Source organism: Sesamum indicum, linkage group LG10 (genome assembly GCF_026168435.1).
Source record: "Sesamum indicum cultivar Baizhima isolate 11 linkage group LG10, ASM2616843v1, whole genome shotgun sequence".
Lineage (NCBI taxonomy): Eukaryota > Viridiplantae > Streptophyta > Magnoliopsida > Lamiales > Pedaliaceae > Sesamum > Sesamum indicum.
Window position 1 is genome coordinate 15,612,525 of NC_142666.1, and position 18,916 is coordinate 15,631,440.

Consider the following 18,916-nt stretch of genomic DNA (forward strand, 5'->3'; position numbering starts at 1 on the left):
TGCAAAATAAATTAACTATTTAAGTCATCTTATTAGTTAAATTTTCTAATTATTTAGATCCATTGCCTCATATCATCAAGAGGCTCTGTTTTAGTCTTTTATGTTTTATATAGCAATATTGGTTTTTCCCCTAAGAAATAGTCGAAAATTAACAAATTAAATTAGGACTTACAATTTCGCTATTCAAATGAACTTCACTTACACAGTCAACATTCTATGTGGATGCTAATGTGGCAAACAAAAAGGAAACAGGGGAAATCAACCGATGAAATTGTTACATGAAAATTAATTTCGTTAAATTTTATGTGTCTTTTTATTTTGATTTAATTAGAAACACTTTTCATTCTAAAATTATGATATATTGGTAGTTTTGAGGAATTAAGACTACTACATAGTTCCCTTCATGGATAGAATTATGTTCTTTTTTATATAACAAAATCTTAGTCTTATTTATTATGAAAAATATTATTTAAATTAGGATATGAACGTCTTTAGGCAATAGGAACAAACACTTATGGGTTCATACTTATAAATATGGTATAGATATAGTTTTATTTGCATAACAATGATATGGGAGTTACGTAGTTTCTAAAACAATACAATTTCGGTCTTAGAATTATAGGGATGACACTTTTGGTCCTCTTCAATTTTAAATTTGAAATGAGGAACCGTAATTAAAAAAATAAGAAAAATAAAAAATAGCATATTTAGTTTAGATGTCATCGAAAAATGTTATATTCTCCAAAACTTAGCGCAGGCTTGGCATGTGTGAGTTCTTTAATTTTGAAGATTATTAATATTTCGTTCAGTTTTATTATGTGGCCACCACCTTATACTTATAGAATTAAAATTATACATTTTTTTCTTTTTTATTTGTCAACTTTAAATCATCAAATGTTGCAGAGTTATGAACAATTGGAAAAAAAATACATGAATAAATAACACAAGTACAAATGTGAGCATATAGAAAAGTTGGTATTATTCATCATTTGCTATTGATTTCACATCAGTCCATCATGGGAAGAAAACTCTGGAGTACCCTGGGTGGGTCAGCTCATAGGACCCAACCTTTATTTTATACTGCTACAAACTTATATATGTAGAAGGCCATTTTTCTGAACATACCTCCTCAATTCACCCTGCAAAACAAAAACAAAACACCAAAAATTATAAATTCATTGCCTTTTCTTATATGCAATAATTCAAATAAATTAAAAATTATTTAAAAAAAAAAGATGAAAACAAGAGATGTACATACTTTGAGCAATCAGTGGAAGGGCTAATCTTGTAGGGAATGTTGACGCCACATTGTCCAGGGAGTCCAGCGGCCTTGTTCAGGTCGACATCTTTGTATGAGCCAGCGAGAGATTTCAAGCAGCTGCACACGCTTTGACGATCTTGTGCAGTCTGGGCTGCTCCATACAGACCCTTAACTCCACCGCAACAACTGCCTAGAGGGCCTTTGTTGGTTACATATGGCAGGCATGGATTCAGGTATGAAACCACCGTGCCGCAGCCTATTGCTGCCTCACCGCGAGGGGCAACTGCCATGGCCAAGACGGCGGCAATGAGGAGAATGCACATTGGCCTGATAATTCCAGCCATTGTAGTTAAAAGATCTCAAATGACAGGAGAACAAAGAGCTCAGTGTTCTTTTCTAGCAATAGGTCACTAGGCAAGTTTTGGTGTGGAGAAAACCTGTAAGGTGGTAGTGTTTATATAGAGAAAAATGAGTGAAGTATTGATATACATGTAGTTGGTAGTTGTGGCGGAATATTAATTGTGCGATCATAGTTGGAACATATGATTAGGGGTTGATGAAATAGGAAACACAAAAGTCCAACAGGTGGCATCAGATTCATGCCCCGTTCAAGAAAACCATTAATTCACAGCATTGTGTTGGTATTGTTTGTGGGGTCAGTTCTCTATTTTTCTAGAATCTCCCTCTCCATACTTTGTGTTTTTCATTCCTACTTTAAAGATCAAACAATATTATTTCAAATACCGTAGATAATTTGTTTATGATTGAATAAAAAAAAATATATTTCAAATATAAAAGTCCGGGACAAAATGTATCTAAAAAATTTAATTTGCGATCATTTTAAATTTTGTATAAAGTGAAGAACTAAAAGTGTAGACATTGTATATATTTTGCAAGACGAAAAATACAATTTTGCCAATAAATTTCATATCATGGTCTGTGAATAACTACTTTCTGGGGGTAATAATTGTTTTCTTCCTTACAATCTCTAAGTTACTTTTATTTCTTTCTCATTTTTTCTTTTTGAAATATTATGTATTATGGAATCATCTAAAAATATTTATTTTCTTTCTATACTATTTATTTTAAATAATTTATACTCATGTATTTATTTGTCTTCTTTCATTAAAAATTAATAATTTATGCACACATAATGAATGCGTCACATACGCCTAGTATATATAGAATCTAGGTGGTTGTGGCCACTGCCCTATATTATAAATTAGTATGGCTTAAAAATTATGATATATTTGAAACCGGATGGTCCGATAGAATAATACACTAGTAAAATAGAGAATCACAGTTACATCAGTACAATACTTACAACTATGAATATACATTTACGAGATATTGTAAACATATAAAACTTACTACAGTTCTTTTTTATACAATGTGTTGTTTCACAAATTGATCACCTTTTATGTCTATTTATGTATTTAGAATGGATGTTTTATTTATTTTTAATTTTTAATAAGTCACTATCTTTGGGACGATAATTGGAACTACTAATGTCGTCCAAAAATACTAATATATATTTGGGACTTAGTTTCAAATCCGTAATCTCATCTCCATTTCACCACATCTCTGTCTCTCTCTCTCTCATCGCGGTTGTGTTACCACCGATGGTCGCTCATCGCTTCTCGCGCTTTCTCTCCTCTTCAAGGTATGTCGCTCTCTCTCTCCCTCTTCAATCTATTTGAGGACTGATACTTTTATTTGATTTCTACTGTTTTCATTTTCTTTTGGATTTTTTTTTTGTGTAAATGTGTGATTAAATGTCTTACTGGAAATTATTTGTTTGCTCATTTTCTCCTTCCTTTAGTTCAAGCATTTCTATATTTTGTTTTCCTCATTTTCAATACATGTATATTGCTTAATGAAATGTCTTAATGGTATACTGTATATTGCTTGCGATGACGGAAGTTTCAATTTATTAACTTTGAGAATAAAAGTAGAAAGCATTTAGATGAGGAGGACTGGTATATAGCAGCCTCTCAATCCTATCAAATTCGAGATGGCTATCAATTCTTCAAATTACTCCCTGTCAGTTTAGCTGCTTGCTTGATCGTCTTGCCAGTTTTCACATGTATTACTACTATACTGAGTTCGAACATTTGGTTTCAAGCATTTCTTAATTTCTTTGGTTTAAAACAATAAGTTAATCACTGCACTTCATGAAATTTGGTTTCATATAATTGTTTGTTTGCTATTATCTTGTAATGATTCTTCAGTCCACAGGGGCTCTTATTCTCTTACATTTACTAGATTCTTGGCCTACAAATTCTTGGAAATCCTCTATAATCTGATTCTCTCTGCATTTACTAAAGATGATGAAACTGTGTTATCATAGTGTGGATGGCATACGTTTTCACTTATATTATCTGCTTAACTTGTTTCTGTTACCACTATCCATCTTGGGGTCTAATTGTATATAATATATATATATATATGATATTTGATTATATATATAAATATGCAGGGCTTGAATTAACTTGTGGTGTATATTTACTTTGTTTTTTTTATTGACGTAATTGTTTGAATTTATTTGGTGAATATATATTACTTGAATATATTTGTTGTGGGCTTTTAGCTTCCAGATGCCTTGAGGCTCTGCTAGGCTAGCCACCTCAGCGAATGGAGGTATTTGTTGCCTGCTACAAGAAGAAAGCCAACGACGACTGAAGTAGTTCGCGGGGCAGAAGAGGTAGTGGTAAGCTACACTTCTTGTTTTTCCTTAAAAAAAATTAATATTTTACTAACGTATTATATCTTACTCATTCTCAGGAGACACATTAGAAGATGCTCGAGGAGCATGCCTCACAGTCGAAGCCACCGGAGGAGGGTAGCTCATCTGCTGCCAGTGTCACACCCTTAGAGGAAGAAAAACTTTGGGCCGAGGCATTAACATCAGATCCCGCTCCCCCGTTTACCAAAGACCACAGAGCATCAACATCTAATGCCACCTCGCAGCCAGAACCTCTTGTCTCAATACTGCTTTAAAAAATCAAACTTATGTTGGGCATGCTCTTCAACAAAATGGGGATCCAAATGTTGTTCCCCAACCAGCTACCAATTGTTAATGCCCCAGTTGAGCAGTCCATGCAATAATAGGACGAAAAAGTTGTAGAGCCTCATCCAAGCATTCGCCCTACTTGTTACTTTAGGATTTAAATTTTAATATTTTTGTTTTAAAATTAGAATTCTGAACTAGACACTATATTTAAATTATTTTATCTAATTTTAATTTCTTTCATATGAAAAATATTGTCTTCAATCCTATATTATACAGTAAAATTTTGCCCTATAAAAAATATAAAAATGGAAAAAGAAAATTATTATTTTAAAAAATTTAACTAAAAATAGGGACGAAATTTGGAACGACATTTTGTCCCAAATAAGAAAAAATACATCACAAATGCCGTCCCAAAAATCATTCAAAACATACTACGTTCAGTTTAAAAATTACATCCCAAATCGTCCGTAAATCTATCCCAAACTTATATTTTAATTAGTCGTCCCAAATGGATCCATCTCAAATAAAAAAAGAAAAAACGTCCCAAAGGTTGTCTCAAACCATCCGTAAGGCCATCTCAAACTTATATTTCAATTATTCGTCCTTTGGATGAAATTTCGGATGGCTTTGTAGGCTGTCCCAAATTCCATTCCAAATTGTAGGACGGCTTCATCAAACCATCCGAAATATTCTTCGACGAGGTGTTTTCAGACAGACATCATTTCATCCTAAAATCATCCCAAACGCCATCCCAAAAATAAAATAGGACTCAATCCATACCAAGCGCCTATCCCAATTGCTTTGTGTTTTCTTTTTGTTGTTAGTTTTGTCACAAGTGTGTGTTTGGTTCTTATGAAAAAATTGCAAAATTAGTCCTGTATGTATAGAGGGGTAGCAGAATTGGTCCAATACCTATGAGACTAGCAATTTTAGTCCTTTATGTTTAAAATTGTAGCAATTTTGGTCCTCCCGGCCAAAAGTGATCGAAAATTAACAAATCAAATTGGGGGATTAGAGTTTCGGCGACAAATGGACATTACATGGATGCTGACGTGATAAAAAATGGTTAACCACCACCACTAAGTCGGTCGCTGAAACTTTTTTCCCGACGCATCTACGGCCACGCATACCACCACTACACTCGCCGTCCTACGCTGATTCCAACCCTATAGCATGTGTTCAATCGGAGTTCAAACGTGCCCCCAATTGTTGATTATAGTCTTATCGTAAAACCTAGAATTATTTTATTTCTCTTCTCAATTCACCACCGTCCAACCTACCCACTATTCAAGACCACCACCAATCAACTCCCCATCCTCCGGCGAGTTGATTGCCCCCAAGCCCATCCATTTTTTTCAACTATTCGGTTGGTTCTCTTTGTTTTTATTTTCGCCACTTTTTCTCCACGTCCACCATTGGTTTTTCTGTCTCCCTCACCAGCGATCATCTCGCCAGCACACCAACACCCTTGTATTCGCTCCCCATGGCGCACACATCCCTCTGATGAGTTTCTGTAATGGTACATCCACGTCATGGCCTCATCATCGGTTGACTTCTCCTTTATGTTTTAATTTAGTGGCAATTTTAGTCCTATATATTTTAATTTAGTGGCAATTTTGATCCTTCCGACCAGAATTACCAATTAGCAAACACGTAAGATACCACGTGTTTAAGTTGGGACCAGTTGGCAATCGGAACCCTAAGCCCCAATTTGTCCGGCTAATTTTTGGATAATTTTGGGAGGAATGACCAAAATTTCCACTAAATGAAAACATATATGACTAAAATTACCAGTTCAATAGTTACAGGACTAATTTTGCCACCCCCTATACTTACAGGATTAATTTTGCAATTTTGTCAGTTCTTATTATGGAATTGAAATAAAAAATTAAATTTATGTATGTTATTATGAATAAACTATGATGGGATGTGAGCTGCATTTATGTTGATTTTCAGTGTATTTCTTGAAACACTTAATGTTCTTGATTTGTCATAGAGGTGTGTTCATTAATTATTCTTTATACTGATTCAAGTGGAAATGGAAAAAAAAAATTAAAGAAGTATGATGTTATATGATAAACAAGCTTTAATTTTGGTACCAACGGCACATACTTTTAAATAAATATATGCTCTGTTAAGGCCAATTGTATGGTATTGAAAGGATGAATTGATGAATAAAGTAATATAGAAAACAAAAAATTGAATTTTGGAAATTTGGAATATTTTGTATGTGCAGCTAGAGAGACATCATGTAAGTAGCTCACATCAAAATATCAACACTCATAAAAGACAAAATATATAAAGCACTATGTTCCATCAACAATACTGCAACATAAGCAAACCATGATTTAAATTAAGAAAAATATAAGAATCTACGATTTTCTAGACATTTTATCTAATTTTTATCAAAATCACTATATAGAGGTAGTTTTATTATATAAGTATTTTTTGTTCATTGTAAGAAAATGTTTGTTAAGATATTTCTCATTTAAGGAACATATTTGTAATTTTTTTAAAGGAGGTATTGTAATGTAGCACCCCCTTCGCTATAAGGGTTATATCTACCCTAAACGTCATACTTATAGCAATCCCTGTGTTTATAAATATAAATGCACATAATAATTTAATCCATATGAATACGTAATTCCAATGTCATAACAACATAATCAACCCACAACATCATATATATAAATCAAACACCACGAGTAGTCCACCACAGTTAATCTCCGCTCCTACGTTCTCTTTATACAAACAAAATAAGATTTGTACTCTAGCTGACAAAAAGGAGAAACAGCATACTGGCCTAACCTGACTGAGTATAGTGCGTAGACCTATTATTCAACAGTCAGATACCTCAAAGTCTACTCCTGAAAGAAAATGTCAACAGAGGGATGAGCCTGCCACTCAGTAAGTAAATAATTAGCCCTATCTATATATGTATATCAAACACAGCCCAAACATGACAAGTAGGCAACATGCATGGATTACAGTCAATTTAACTCCAATATAATCAATTGTAGTACACCACATAGCTATCTCACAATAAAATAATCAATTGAACTTTCTTTTTCCCTAGTTTGTTTACCAGAAGGTGATATCGTGTTTTTCCCGTCAACTCAATCTCACCGTCATATAAATTTAAGTGAATCCCCTTGAGAGCCGGCTCATCAATCTCATTTCGCATCATAACTCTTTTATTTCGCATCATAGCTCTTTTCACATCACATCTTTTTCATATCGCATCAAAGCTCTTTTCATTTCATTTCTTTCTCATATCGCATCAAAGCTCTTTTCATTTCGCCTTATAGGCTTTTCAACACGTCAAGGGTTATTCACGCCACAATATATATTCAATTTCCACCACTCCTTTATTTTCACGTATCACCATTCTTGTATGCAACTAGTAGCGTAAAACAGTATATCCATATTCTCATTTAGACATCCACAACACATCAAACAACAAACATAATATTTTAACGTATTTTCTCATTCCTCGTACACAATACCATCAATCAAATCAAATCATCCATCATTCATATACTTTCAAATAAATCCATATCAGCATGAGCCACAAATTCAGATAACAGTAAAACCACAAATAATGGAGACATATATAGATAATACTAATTATTTACTTACCTCAATCTTACAACTTTTCTTTCTACTCAACCGCTAATTGTCAGTCATTTCACCTCACCTCCGTATCCTATAATGAGTTATACCACACACAATTAATATATCAAGAATATCGTAATTTCTTTTAAATATAATATTAAATCTTATTCGTACAATTTCTACTAATTCTTTAATATTTCATTACTATCGAAATACAAATCTTCATTTTTCCTCTTTATTAAGCTACCATTTATTAAATATAATTTTCGAAATATTTCTACGGATTTCTTATCAATTTCTCGCTATTATATAATTTAATTAAATAACAATACGTAGAATCGGGTATTTAGTTAACAACTCCGATGGAATTATATAAATTAGCTATAGCAATACTCAAATCTAATAAATTTAACAATCTAATCGACCAACGATATCATTTTTATATCCAATTTGATATTTAATTCGACACTATTTTAAATAGTCAAACTCGTAAAATATTTCGATTAAATAATATATCGCGCAATATAATCAACATTTAATAAACAAACTAAATAAAGAATATAATTATATGAATTAATAAAATTTAAAATTGAAATCTCGTACCTCTGGTTATTTTCCGCAAGAAACTTTCAATTCGCGCGCGTGTGTGTGTGCCGTGCATGTATGTATGTTTATGTTTGTGTGTGTTTGCAATTAACATATATATATATATATATATATATATATATATATATATGTTTAGTGGTTGGTGAGGCGGTGGCAGCACATGCCACTGCCCACCATCCTTTTTTTTTTTCTGTTTTGTTTTTAATTTTTTTTAATAATTACTATTACGTTCTTTCTAATTTTCTTAATTAATATAATTTGCTTCCAAATATTATAATGAACTCCAATTTAATCCGTTTGAGTTTTATTATATCTCAAATTCAATTTATAATTTATTTACTAATTAAATCTAAATTTCTAATAATTACCAATTAGTCTCCCAATTTCGTAAAAAATTCTACGGGATGTCACATGTAAGGAGGAGGGGGTGCGGTGATCGGGCTCAGGAAGGTGGAGAAAGCTTTCTTCTCGGTTTGACTGCTAATTAGACCCCCTGTGATATAAAATAAAGTTAAAAAAAATTCTTCTGTACAGAAATTGGGCCACACACACTTTGACTGGGAATTGACTATAAAAGTACCTTTGTTTTTTATATTTTTGCCCTTTTCTCACATCTAATATATTATATACATTTATTAATAATAAAATATTATTTTATAGAATAACTATTTAATTATTTATGTAATAAAATATTATTTTAATTAAAAATTAATTTATATATTAAAAGAAAAAGAAGCAATGGCGGCGGCTACTGTAGAGGACGGCGCGCCACGCTTCCTCACACCTGGCCATCGCTCAACGCAGTGAGGGCGACGACGACGACCTCATTGCCCTCCACTTCTGGGCAACGCCGGGCGCCCAGATCTGGGCGACCGGCATCGCCCAAGCCTAGAGTGTGCGGGTGGGGGGTGGGGGGTGGGAAGGAGAGAGGGAGGAGGTCGGGATTGGGTGGGGGTGGTGGGGTAGGAGGTTGGACGTGGTGGGGTGGCGGGGGTTACCCGAGCCCTTGTAAGCCTTAACTGGAGGCTCTCTTTCAAACACTCCATTGAAGACTTTTGGGTGCCCTTACATCTGAAGGTGGCGGGCTTATTCGTGAATAATGACCCTCATCTATGGATAATCCTAATCTGTTGGGGATGGCCTTATCCGCAAGGAGTAGGTGCTACCCTGAATGTAGGGGATTCGAGCAAAAGTCCAAGAAGGAATAGCCACCTCCCAATGGTTGGGGGAGGTTGTTTATAAATACTGAAGTCCTCTCATTTTGAGGGTAACTTTAAATTACACTTGCATATGAAAAATTCCAATACACATTGGTCAGCTATTATTCCACAGTTTAATCATTGCTTTTAATCTCTTTCAATTATATTTTCCTGATTCATGTGCGTACTCACGTGGGCCTCGGACCTCTCCCCAAGAATCTTAAGTTGACTTTAACCAACAAATATTTTTTACTCACATCAATAATTTTTCGATACTTTTCTTTTGTAATTTGTTAGGATATTAAAATGATCCTTGACCTTTTATAATTTCACAATTTGGGAACAAACTGACCGGAGAAGTATCATGTCCCATTTAAAATTTGGGAAAATACATCTTTTTGCTGATTTTTTTGCTGATGTGGCAACTCATGCCACATCGCTTTTTTTTGTTCTTTTACATGAGTCACCAGTTGCCACCTCTACAAAAATTAGCCAATAAAATATGTTTTTCTAATTTTTAATTGGCACATAACTAATGTATACCACTTTTCGACCAACTTTTAAAATTTTTGTTAAGTTTATTCTAAAATCGTGAAATTAAAAAAAGTGATTAATAAGTTTTCAGCTCTGCTAAGTTACAAAATTAAAATAAAAAATAAAAAATAAAAAAAGAATATATTTACAAGACTAAAAGTTCATTTAAGCCCAAAATATATAATCATGTCGGAGCAAATAGAGGAAGCACCCTTACTCCAAAACAAAAATGAGAAAAGCATGTGGGATCTATTGGAAAGTGTAATTTGCAATTCCTAAAGTATTGTGCATATATTTGACTTTTCAAAGTTATCAAGTCAAAAAAAATTATCCATAGGAAATTGATATTTTATTCATAAAAAATTGTTGGTGAAATATTTAATGCATTGTAACATGTAATTGATTTAATGTTTGTAATTTTGAAGTTGTGGGATGGAAAAATGAATGAAAAATATTTGTAGTGCAAAATCTTCCTCCAAATTCCCAACAGGACCAAAGCTTAGATAACATATCCATATCTGCTCCAAATCCCCAACAGAACCAAAGCTTAGATAACATATCCATATCTGCTCAGTTATTTAATATAATGAGAGATTCCCTTAATGAATCTCCGGCATTACATAATTCGAAAACAAACCAGAACCTCGCAATCCCAGTTCACATGTTCTCTCCACCAGCAATCCATGCAAGATCAATCTCATTCGACCAGTGGCACGCCTCGCCTTGTCCAGGCCCGAACTTCAATATCTGAAACGCGACATGATCTGCAGGCCATGGCGACGTATCCATGTGACACATCGCAAGAACAGTATTAACCGGAGCTCCCGACTTTGGCTCGACAAAGTCTACAGAATATATTCGCGACGAGGGCAGTGAATGGCAGAAGTAAGTTGCAAAGGGCAAGTACATCTCATGGCATGCAACGATCTTTTCAACATCAAACTGTTTAATCTTTTCGATCTTGAGCTCTTCGCCTGAGCCTCTCGTGCTTTTTGAAGTCAATGCAAGCAACTTGTTCTTACCTAAGGCAGATTTGGAGAAGTTGATCATCTCTTCAAGTGATTTTGGGCAGACTTTGAGCTCTCCCTTTATTGCTGCAGCATTGCAGTAAGAAAGGGTAGTGCCGACAGCTTCTTTAGAAGACTCGGGGAATATTTTTGCGATGCCTTTTGAGGTCAAAGTAATTTTTGATGCAATTTGAGGCGGAAGAAACGCGCGATAAGGAAGGGATGCTTTCAAATCCGAGAGATGGATTGTGTTTCCTTCTTTGAGAATCGATAGCCTAAAGAAAGAAAACGGATCGACTTTTTCCAGTGGGATCGCTTTGTTGTCCATGTAAACGTTTCTCGTCGTGTATGATTGCTTTACTACCTTTATATCATCCAAGACTGCGGAACAGGCTAATTTAGCAAGTGAGCAGAATTTGAGATCGGCTTCGAAGTTATCTTTCGATATCGTTTCTGCATAGTACTCGGATTCGTGTTTGGTTAGTGGGGATAGCTTCTTTGAGATGGCTTCTGGCATTTTATTGAGCACATTTGCAGACCAGAAGTTGATCTCAGTTGAAGCAAAAGATGATGAAAGAGGGTGTGGAAATGCTGAAGAAGTGAAGGTAAGAATGAGAAAGATGGGAAAGGAGAGGAGGAAATTAGCAAAGGGCTGTGCCATTTTCCTTTCAAGTGATCACTTGTTAAATTTGCTAGGAAAAGTGATGAGTATGAGTCATATTTATAGATGAAGTTTGGTAAATGAAATTGAACTATATGGACAACAAATACGCGACTAAAGCGTATAAATGATCCGAGCAGAGTCGAACATATTATTATTTAAGTTTGTTTGAATTATGATCGAGCATGAAAAATTGCATTTGAAATTTGATTTGCTTATTAATCTAATTGAGTTTAAACGAGCTTTAATTTTATCAAAAATGAATCCAGCTCGAGTAATTTAATTTTTTAAAATACAATTTATTATTTTTGCGCTGATCTTGAGCTCATTTGAGCTCAAAATGCTTATTGAATACAAAAAATTATTCAAGTTCAATTTGTTAGTTTTAACCAATCGAATTCAGACCAATTTGTATTGATTGATTTCAAATTGAGTTGTTTGATATGCTTTTCAGTCCTACGGGTGATCCAAAATATTTGATACCAGTTTGTGGTTTTGGATAAGAGAGAGAAAACGTACTCTGTGATAAAAAAGAGTCCAAGGGTAGAAGCTTTTTGCAAAATGTCATTTAATGCTGTAACTTGTCGGTTTTTGTCTAAATTAATTTGAAATATCTTACCATATGTTAAGATTTATAAAATATTGAATCTTATTTTTTAAAATATATTTAAAGAGAATAGGATTATGTATAATAATAATTTACAATTAATATATTAATTAATAAAATAATGAAACTTATAATAAGATCTTAGGGATAAGAAATATGCTATAATTACACCGTTCCTTGGTCAACTTGAGCCTCTTTTTTAGAAATAATGACTAAAATACTTCTTATAGTCAATCGATCAAACTAGACCTATTAATATATAATTATGACATATATAATTTATAACTATTAAATATATTATAATATATATAATTATAATTCATAAAAAATCAAAAAAATAATTATAACCCCCCCCCACCCCCACCTGCTTTGCCCTACCCCACCCCCCACCTATCTTCTTCCCCCACCCCCACCTGCTTCGCCCCCACCGTCTGCCCATCTTCTCCCCCAGCCTTCCCCTCCGTTCCCCACCACCCTTATTGGAGATGTCGGTCGTCCTCGCTGGATGGGCAATCGCGTCCCCCTCACTAGAGATGGATGATGGTCGTCGCTCTCGCTATGTTGGGAGATGGTCGTTGCCCAGGGGTGAGGAGGAAGCGCCATGCCCTCCTCTTCAGCAGCGGCGGCGTCACTGTATCTTTTTTTTAATATAGAAATTAATTTTTAATTAATTAAATTAAAATAATATTTTATTATCAATAAATATATATAATATTATATATATTAGATGTGAGAGAAGGACAAAAATGTCAAAAAAAAGGTACTTTCGTAGCAAATTCGCAGTCAAACCGCGTGTGGACCAATTTTCGTACAGAGGTTTTTTTTTAACTTTATTTTGTGTCACATGAGGGGTATTTGGTACTTTAATTTTAATAGGGTTTTTTGAACATTCTTATTATCACAAGAGGGGTTTTTGGATTTTTTACACTAAAAATGCTTGATTATGAGCTTTGTAAGACTAAAAGTAACACATACCATAATTATAGTACCAAAACAAATTGTACCTTATTTTATAGGACTAAAAAATTATTTTGCCCCTTATAAGTTCTCAGATATCTGATAAGATGTTTTCTAAAAACTTGTAATTCATTGTGACGCCTCTCAGCCCATTAGCCTGTTGGATGCGAATATTAATTACGACAAATTCTACGTAAATATTGATTTGAAAACTCATCAAATAATGATCCTAATTAAAACTGCAATGGCAAAGAAATATCTACACATAGAAGAGTTGGGCCCCTTTAAAGAACAAGAATCCAAGAAACGCCGATATGTCTGAATTTTTCAGTACTACGAAATTGAGAGTATAGCAAGTGGAGAGAAAAGTGAGTTTCCAAGTTGGTCGATGAAAATGATTCAGACAATTATTTCATAGTAATAGAGATGATTACAAAACCCAACTGTTTGTCTATGTAGATATGTAGTCGGCATGGGACAATTGTATAGTGACGACGAAGATGATACTGAAAAATAACAATAATGTATAGTAGCAAAAGTCAGACGATTTCGGGAGTTTGGAAATGTTGAAAATAAATACTTATTAATTTATTAGGTTGAAAATATGATTACAAAATAAATTTCTATTTTTACAACCTTTTGGCTTTTGAACCGTATAAATAAAAATTATAAGCGGTTATCCACCAAAGTAAAAAGATTAAATACACTTTACCCCTCTCAATTATACCATGAGTTGTATTTACCCCTTGTAATAAAATATAGGGTAAATTACAACGACTTTTCCTGAGGTTTGGCATAACTACGAACATTCCCTCATTGTTTGAAAAAATACCAATACCCCCCTGATTTTAATGACCGTCTAATAATAAGCCCAATCCGTTAGGTTTCCATCCATTTTTTATGGTAAACTGATCAAAATGCCCCTATGAATTAAAAATTATAATTTTATTTATTTTTAAAAAAAATTATTTTTTTATAGACTAAGTGAATAATTTTTTTCATAATTTTTAAAATTTTTTCATCCATCCCATTTGATTTTTTTATAATTTTTTTTATTTTTTTAAAAAAAATAAAAAAAAATATAGTAAGAGAAAAGTTACAATTTCATACCACAATCCAAAGATTATATAATTTTATCAAACATTAGGAGGTATTTGTAATTTTTCAAACAATAAGAAAATATTCATAATTTTGTCAAATTTCAGGAGAAGTCATTGTAACTTACCCCCTTTAAATTAATTTGTTGGACAAACTTGTCCTCGTGTCAATATATATTTATAATATTGCTCCTGATGTATTTTTTAGTATTTTCTATACTAAATCAACATCAAATTATTTTTTGAATAGAAGAAAAAATTATATCTTAATTATATAACAAAAAAAGTAGTTAACAATCTAATTAGGTTCGAATTAAATTAAAGTAAAAGAATAGTATAATAGATATATACTTAAAACTATCTCAAAAAGACAGTTTAATTATAGAATAGATATATTAAAACTATCTCAAAAAGAAGATAGTAATTAACCAACATAAGGAGTTCATCATTAAAATAATTAACCCCATTAACTTAGATAAATATACTTTTTTTTTAAAAATAAATATTGACAAAGACATATATATTTACAAAATCTTGGCTACTTTGTTTTGGAAAATTAATGAATATATATAAATATATACATTTATTTAATTTTTTTAGAAATATTTATCTAAGATACAGAGATGTTATTCACACTACAAAAAAATTGGAACGAGAGGTCGGAATTTGGATCGGGACAGTGCCCGTCACCGCTAGTAAAGTCGAAAAAAAATTGTCATACTAGGTGACTCCCTAGCCTTTCATGTTGTATAGTACCGATGTACTACCATTTACTTAATGAAATTTACATTTATCGAAAAAAAAAATTGCCATAGTATCAATATATCCGCTACAAGTTTGAGATGGACTCCAACGATTTCGTTAGCCTATTGCAAAACTTGTCCAATTTATAGGTATGAATATTGTTAAATTTGCACCAGCTTTTGTGTCAAAATTTGGAACCACTTCTGCTTATAGTTTTCTGCCAAAGTTTATGAAGAGTTCCCGTCATAAAATTGTTAGAACATTTTTTATGGGTTTTAATACCTAACAGCCAAAAGGAGGGATAAATGCAAGATGTATTTTGTGGTGGCATATTTTGAAACAGGTTTTTGGATAATATTTTTGTGTCGGCATATTGTGGAACGGGTGTTGGATCATTTTTTTTATGTAGTATATCTAGTCGCAGTTTTTGGTTCGACTTCCGACATTTTTTATGATTTTTTTCTTTATATGTGGTTTTAAGAAATTGGCTACAAAGTTTATTTTTTTTAGAAAAGAATTATGTTTATTCTCTTTTATATTACAATACATTATTCTAATTTATTTAGTTTTTTAATTGATTTAATTTGAAATTAGTTGATTTCTATATTTAAATTTCAATAATTAAAATTAATACTTCTTATTACAATAATTTGAATATTAATTTTTTTAACATTCTATAAATGAAAGAATTAACTAAATTTTACTACAATTAATTATTAGAAGCACAATTGATAACATACTATATATATTACTTAGAAAGTGTATGAAGATACAGACATTTTTTTTAAAAAAAAAAAGCCTTATTTAAATCGGCCTCCTCGTCTTGGTTTTTGTCATCCCCTGGGGCCGAGTTATGGGTAAATGTGTCATCGTGTGCATTATCATCTCCTCCATCCTCGAGATACAGTCCTTCGGTATGATGGCGTCTGGATCTGGGATCTGTGCTGGTGCTCGTGGCATTGGTGCGGTCCTCTGTGATGGCTGTGCAGCCAACTTGTGGGCCTCTAAGCCTAAATCGAATACACAGCCCTTATTTTAGCCACCAAGATCAGCAGCTGCTTCTGAATCTAGGCCACGGAGCTTGCTAAAGAAGTAGAAAGCTCTTGCCCATCAGCGGGTGCTTGGACCTGCTGGGCCTTCTGCAACTTATGAAAAATCTCCTGAAATAAGAAACAATGAATTAGTAGATGAAAAAATATATGATAAACTTGTTATTTATTGATATACTTATCGCTACTTGCTCTATCCTCGGGGCACTCCAGCAACTGTCGTCCTTCTTCTTATAGCATTTGGAGAAGAGCTCCACCTGCTTTAGCAACCCACCTAATTGTGTCTCCTGTGCAAAAAATGCATCTTAAGACTATAATTTTTAAATTATTTCTAGATTTATAATTAAAACAAACTGAACCTACCAACTTCGTATTGTGGATCCGAACGGAAGATGACCGCCCGTGGTGCACAGTGCCACAGGTGGCGCGTTGGTCGCTCGGTTAGCCTTATTATTCACAGCCTCCTCTTGAAAATTATAGGAAGCCCAATACTCATGCAACTGACGCCAGATCTCGTTGGCCAACTACAATGATTGCACTAATTTCTGACTGACTTCACCAAACATTGGACGAATGTACTTCCCGATAAACATTTTGAACACTTTGAACATGACGTCATCAGTGCAGTCCCAATAGTAAGTAAGCTCAAAGACAGAGAGAAAAAAAAATTACAGATGAGCAGTAAAATTTTTTTGAAGATGTAAATAAAAGAAATAATTATTATTTACCTTCAATTGGTCGTTGAGCCAGAAATACTGGTGTTTCTATGCGATATCTCTCATACAGGCCCACGGATGAGGAAAGTGGTTGCATATCAAACTCACATGCATCATTAATGCCTGGTTCGTGGCATTGTCATGCGTCCACACACCCGCATGCCATAATTGCAGTAGCTCCTCGATCAACAGCTCCAAGTACACATCGATCAAATACTTCGAATTAAACAGAACAGGGATCACCATCGCTAAGATCATGTACTCAGACTTCATACAGATCCCCAGCGGGAGATTGTAAGGTTTAAGTATAACTAGCCAACACATCCCCCATTGCTGTTGAAGCATACAACCTCTACAGTCGAGGAGTAAAAGATAAGTACCTAAGAAAGACATACGAGCACTTCTTACGGCAGGGTTTCGGTCCCTGGTCGATTTATACATAGCGTCACCACAGTAGTTGCAGTACTCCAAATCAATGTTGTTCTTCCAGTATAGCATACAACCATTTTTACACGCATCAATCTTCTCGATAGATAAACCAAATTCCTTATCAACTTCCTCGTGCTATAATAATCGAGGGGCAGGATGTGATTGTGTGGTAATAGAAGACTAGTCCACTGGAACACTTGATCCTAATATCTCTTCGACATGTTTTCGCCTTGATGTTCACCGGTCCAACAATGCAGATAGGTGAAATTCATTACACTCATTATACAACGACTGGTTGGACGCCCGCATATCAATACAACGGTGTGACTATGACTTTTACTCTATCATAATTTATTCAATCTTTTTTCTCTCTCAAAAAATTCTTTTCATTATTAGTACTGCTAGTCAATAACTTTGGCTCTAGTACAATGTATTATTATACATATATATCAATAGGTTTACGTTGTTAGGTACAGTACTCTTTAGTTTTTATTATGTCTTAGAGTATGTTTGGTTGGGTGAAAAGTGGGAGTATAAGAGAAGTGAAAGTTGAAATTTATAAAAGATAGTTTGGTGTTTAGTTAGGGAGAAGAGATTGAGGAGAAATAAAACTCAATGTATATGAATCCCTCCTGAGTTTAATTTTATTTCAGTCTAAAATTGGGCAGACAAGTAAAAGTTTAAGGCCAAAAAGACAAAAAAAATATATATTATTTTTATTTACTCTATTGCCCATATATATATAATTTCCATCCAATTGTTCTCTTCTTCAATTGATAATAAAGTACATAATCGCCATAGAAAAGAAGTAAAGATCTCGTTGAATAACTATTGTATTGAAGTGAACGATGAATATTTTTATTAATAAAAAATATTTTTGTTCTTGTTTGATAAAATTTTTTGATATACTAAAATTATATTTGTATAGTATTAATTTTTTTATTTTCTAATACAAAACGAAGAGAAGGGTTATTCAGTAAAATTAAAAAGATAATGTTTTCTCCTTAGTGTGTTTTCCTCGTACCAAACAAGTGAAAATATTTTATATTTGCTCCCCTTCCAATCATACCAAATAACTTGAAGCAAGCTATTATTCTTTTTCTCTTGCTCTCCCTTTCACTTGTGCTCCCCCTTTCACTTCTCTTTTCCTAAAACTGAAATCAAATGACCCCTTATGTTCTAAAATCTGCACTGAGTTGTTAGTTGGATCCTTGAAATGGAATTATATAGCACGTACATTATTTTATAATTCACTTATTATATTTGATCCTCTATAATTTTGAATTTGTTCGCAATAGGGACTATAATAAAAAGAAAAGTTACCACATTAAGTTCAAGTGTCGCTGAAAAAAATGCTAAAATTCCTAAGAAATTGATTCATACTTGACATGTGAACCCTTTAATTTGAGATTTTTAATCAT

General features: G+C 33.3%; 2 protein-coding genes and 2 long non-coding RNA genes across 5 annotated transcripts; 1 reads left to right on the forward strand and 3 right to left on the reverse strand.

Annotated features, from left to right (window-relative positions):
* Positions 1-956: 956 nt before the first annotated feature.
* Positions 957-1,706, reverse strand: LOC105171986 (non-specific lipid-transfer protein 2). The gene is made up of 2 exons (XM_011093289.3): positions 1,259-1,706; positions 957-1,139 (listed from the first exon to the last, which is right to left on the reverse strand). Exons 1-2 carry the CDS (start codon positions 1,603-1,605, stop codon positions 1,130-1,132), a joined length of 357 nt encoding a protein of 118 aa, XP_011091591.1. The 5' UTR covers positions 1,606-1,706; the 3' UTR covers positions 957-1,129.
* Positions 1,707-2,806: 1,100 nt separating this feature from the next.
* LOC110012740 (uncharacterized) lies at positions 2,807-4,463 on the forward strand. 2 transcript variants are annotated; one of them, XR_002287950.2, is made up of 3 exons: positions 2,807-2,924; positions 3,852-3,971; positions 4,046-4,463. It is a non-coding gene; the product is annotated as an uncharacterized LOC110012740 (long non-coding RNA). The 2 variants fall into 2 exon arrangements; XR_002287951.2 differs by having other exon boundaries at positions 3,852-3,965.
* A 2,466-nt stretch (positions 4,464-6,929) lies between these two features.
* LOC148786727 (uncharacterized) lies at positions 6,930-8,562 on the reverse strand. Its single transcript, XR_016068029.1, has 3 exons — positions 8,493-8,562; positions 7,914-7,980; positions 6,930-7,141 (listed from the first exon to the last, which is right to left on the reverse strand). It is a non-coding gene; the product is annotated as an uncharacterized LOC148786727 (long non-coding RNA).
* Positions 8,563-10,708: 2,146 nt separating this feature from the next.
* LOC105172106 (polygalacturonase-1 non-catalytic subunit beta-like) lies at positions 10,709-11,935 on the reverse strand. The gene has a single exon (XM_011093443.2). It carries the CDS (start codon positions 11,894-11,896, stop codon positions 10,886-10,888), a length of 1,011 nt encoding a protein of 336 aa, XP_011091745.1. The 5' UTR covers positions 11,897-11,935; the 3' UTR covers positions 10,709-10,885.
* Positions 11,936-18,916: the final 6,981 nt, after the last annotated feature.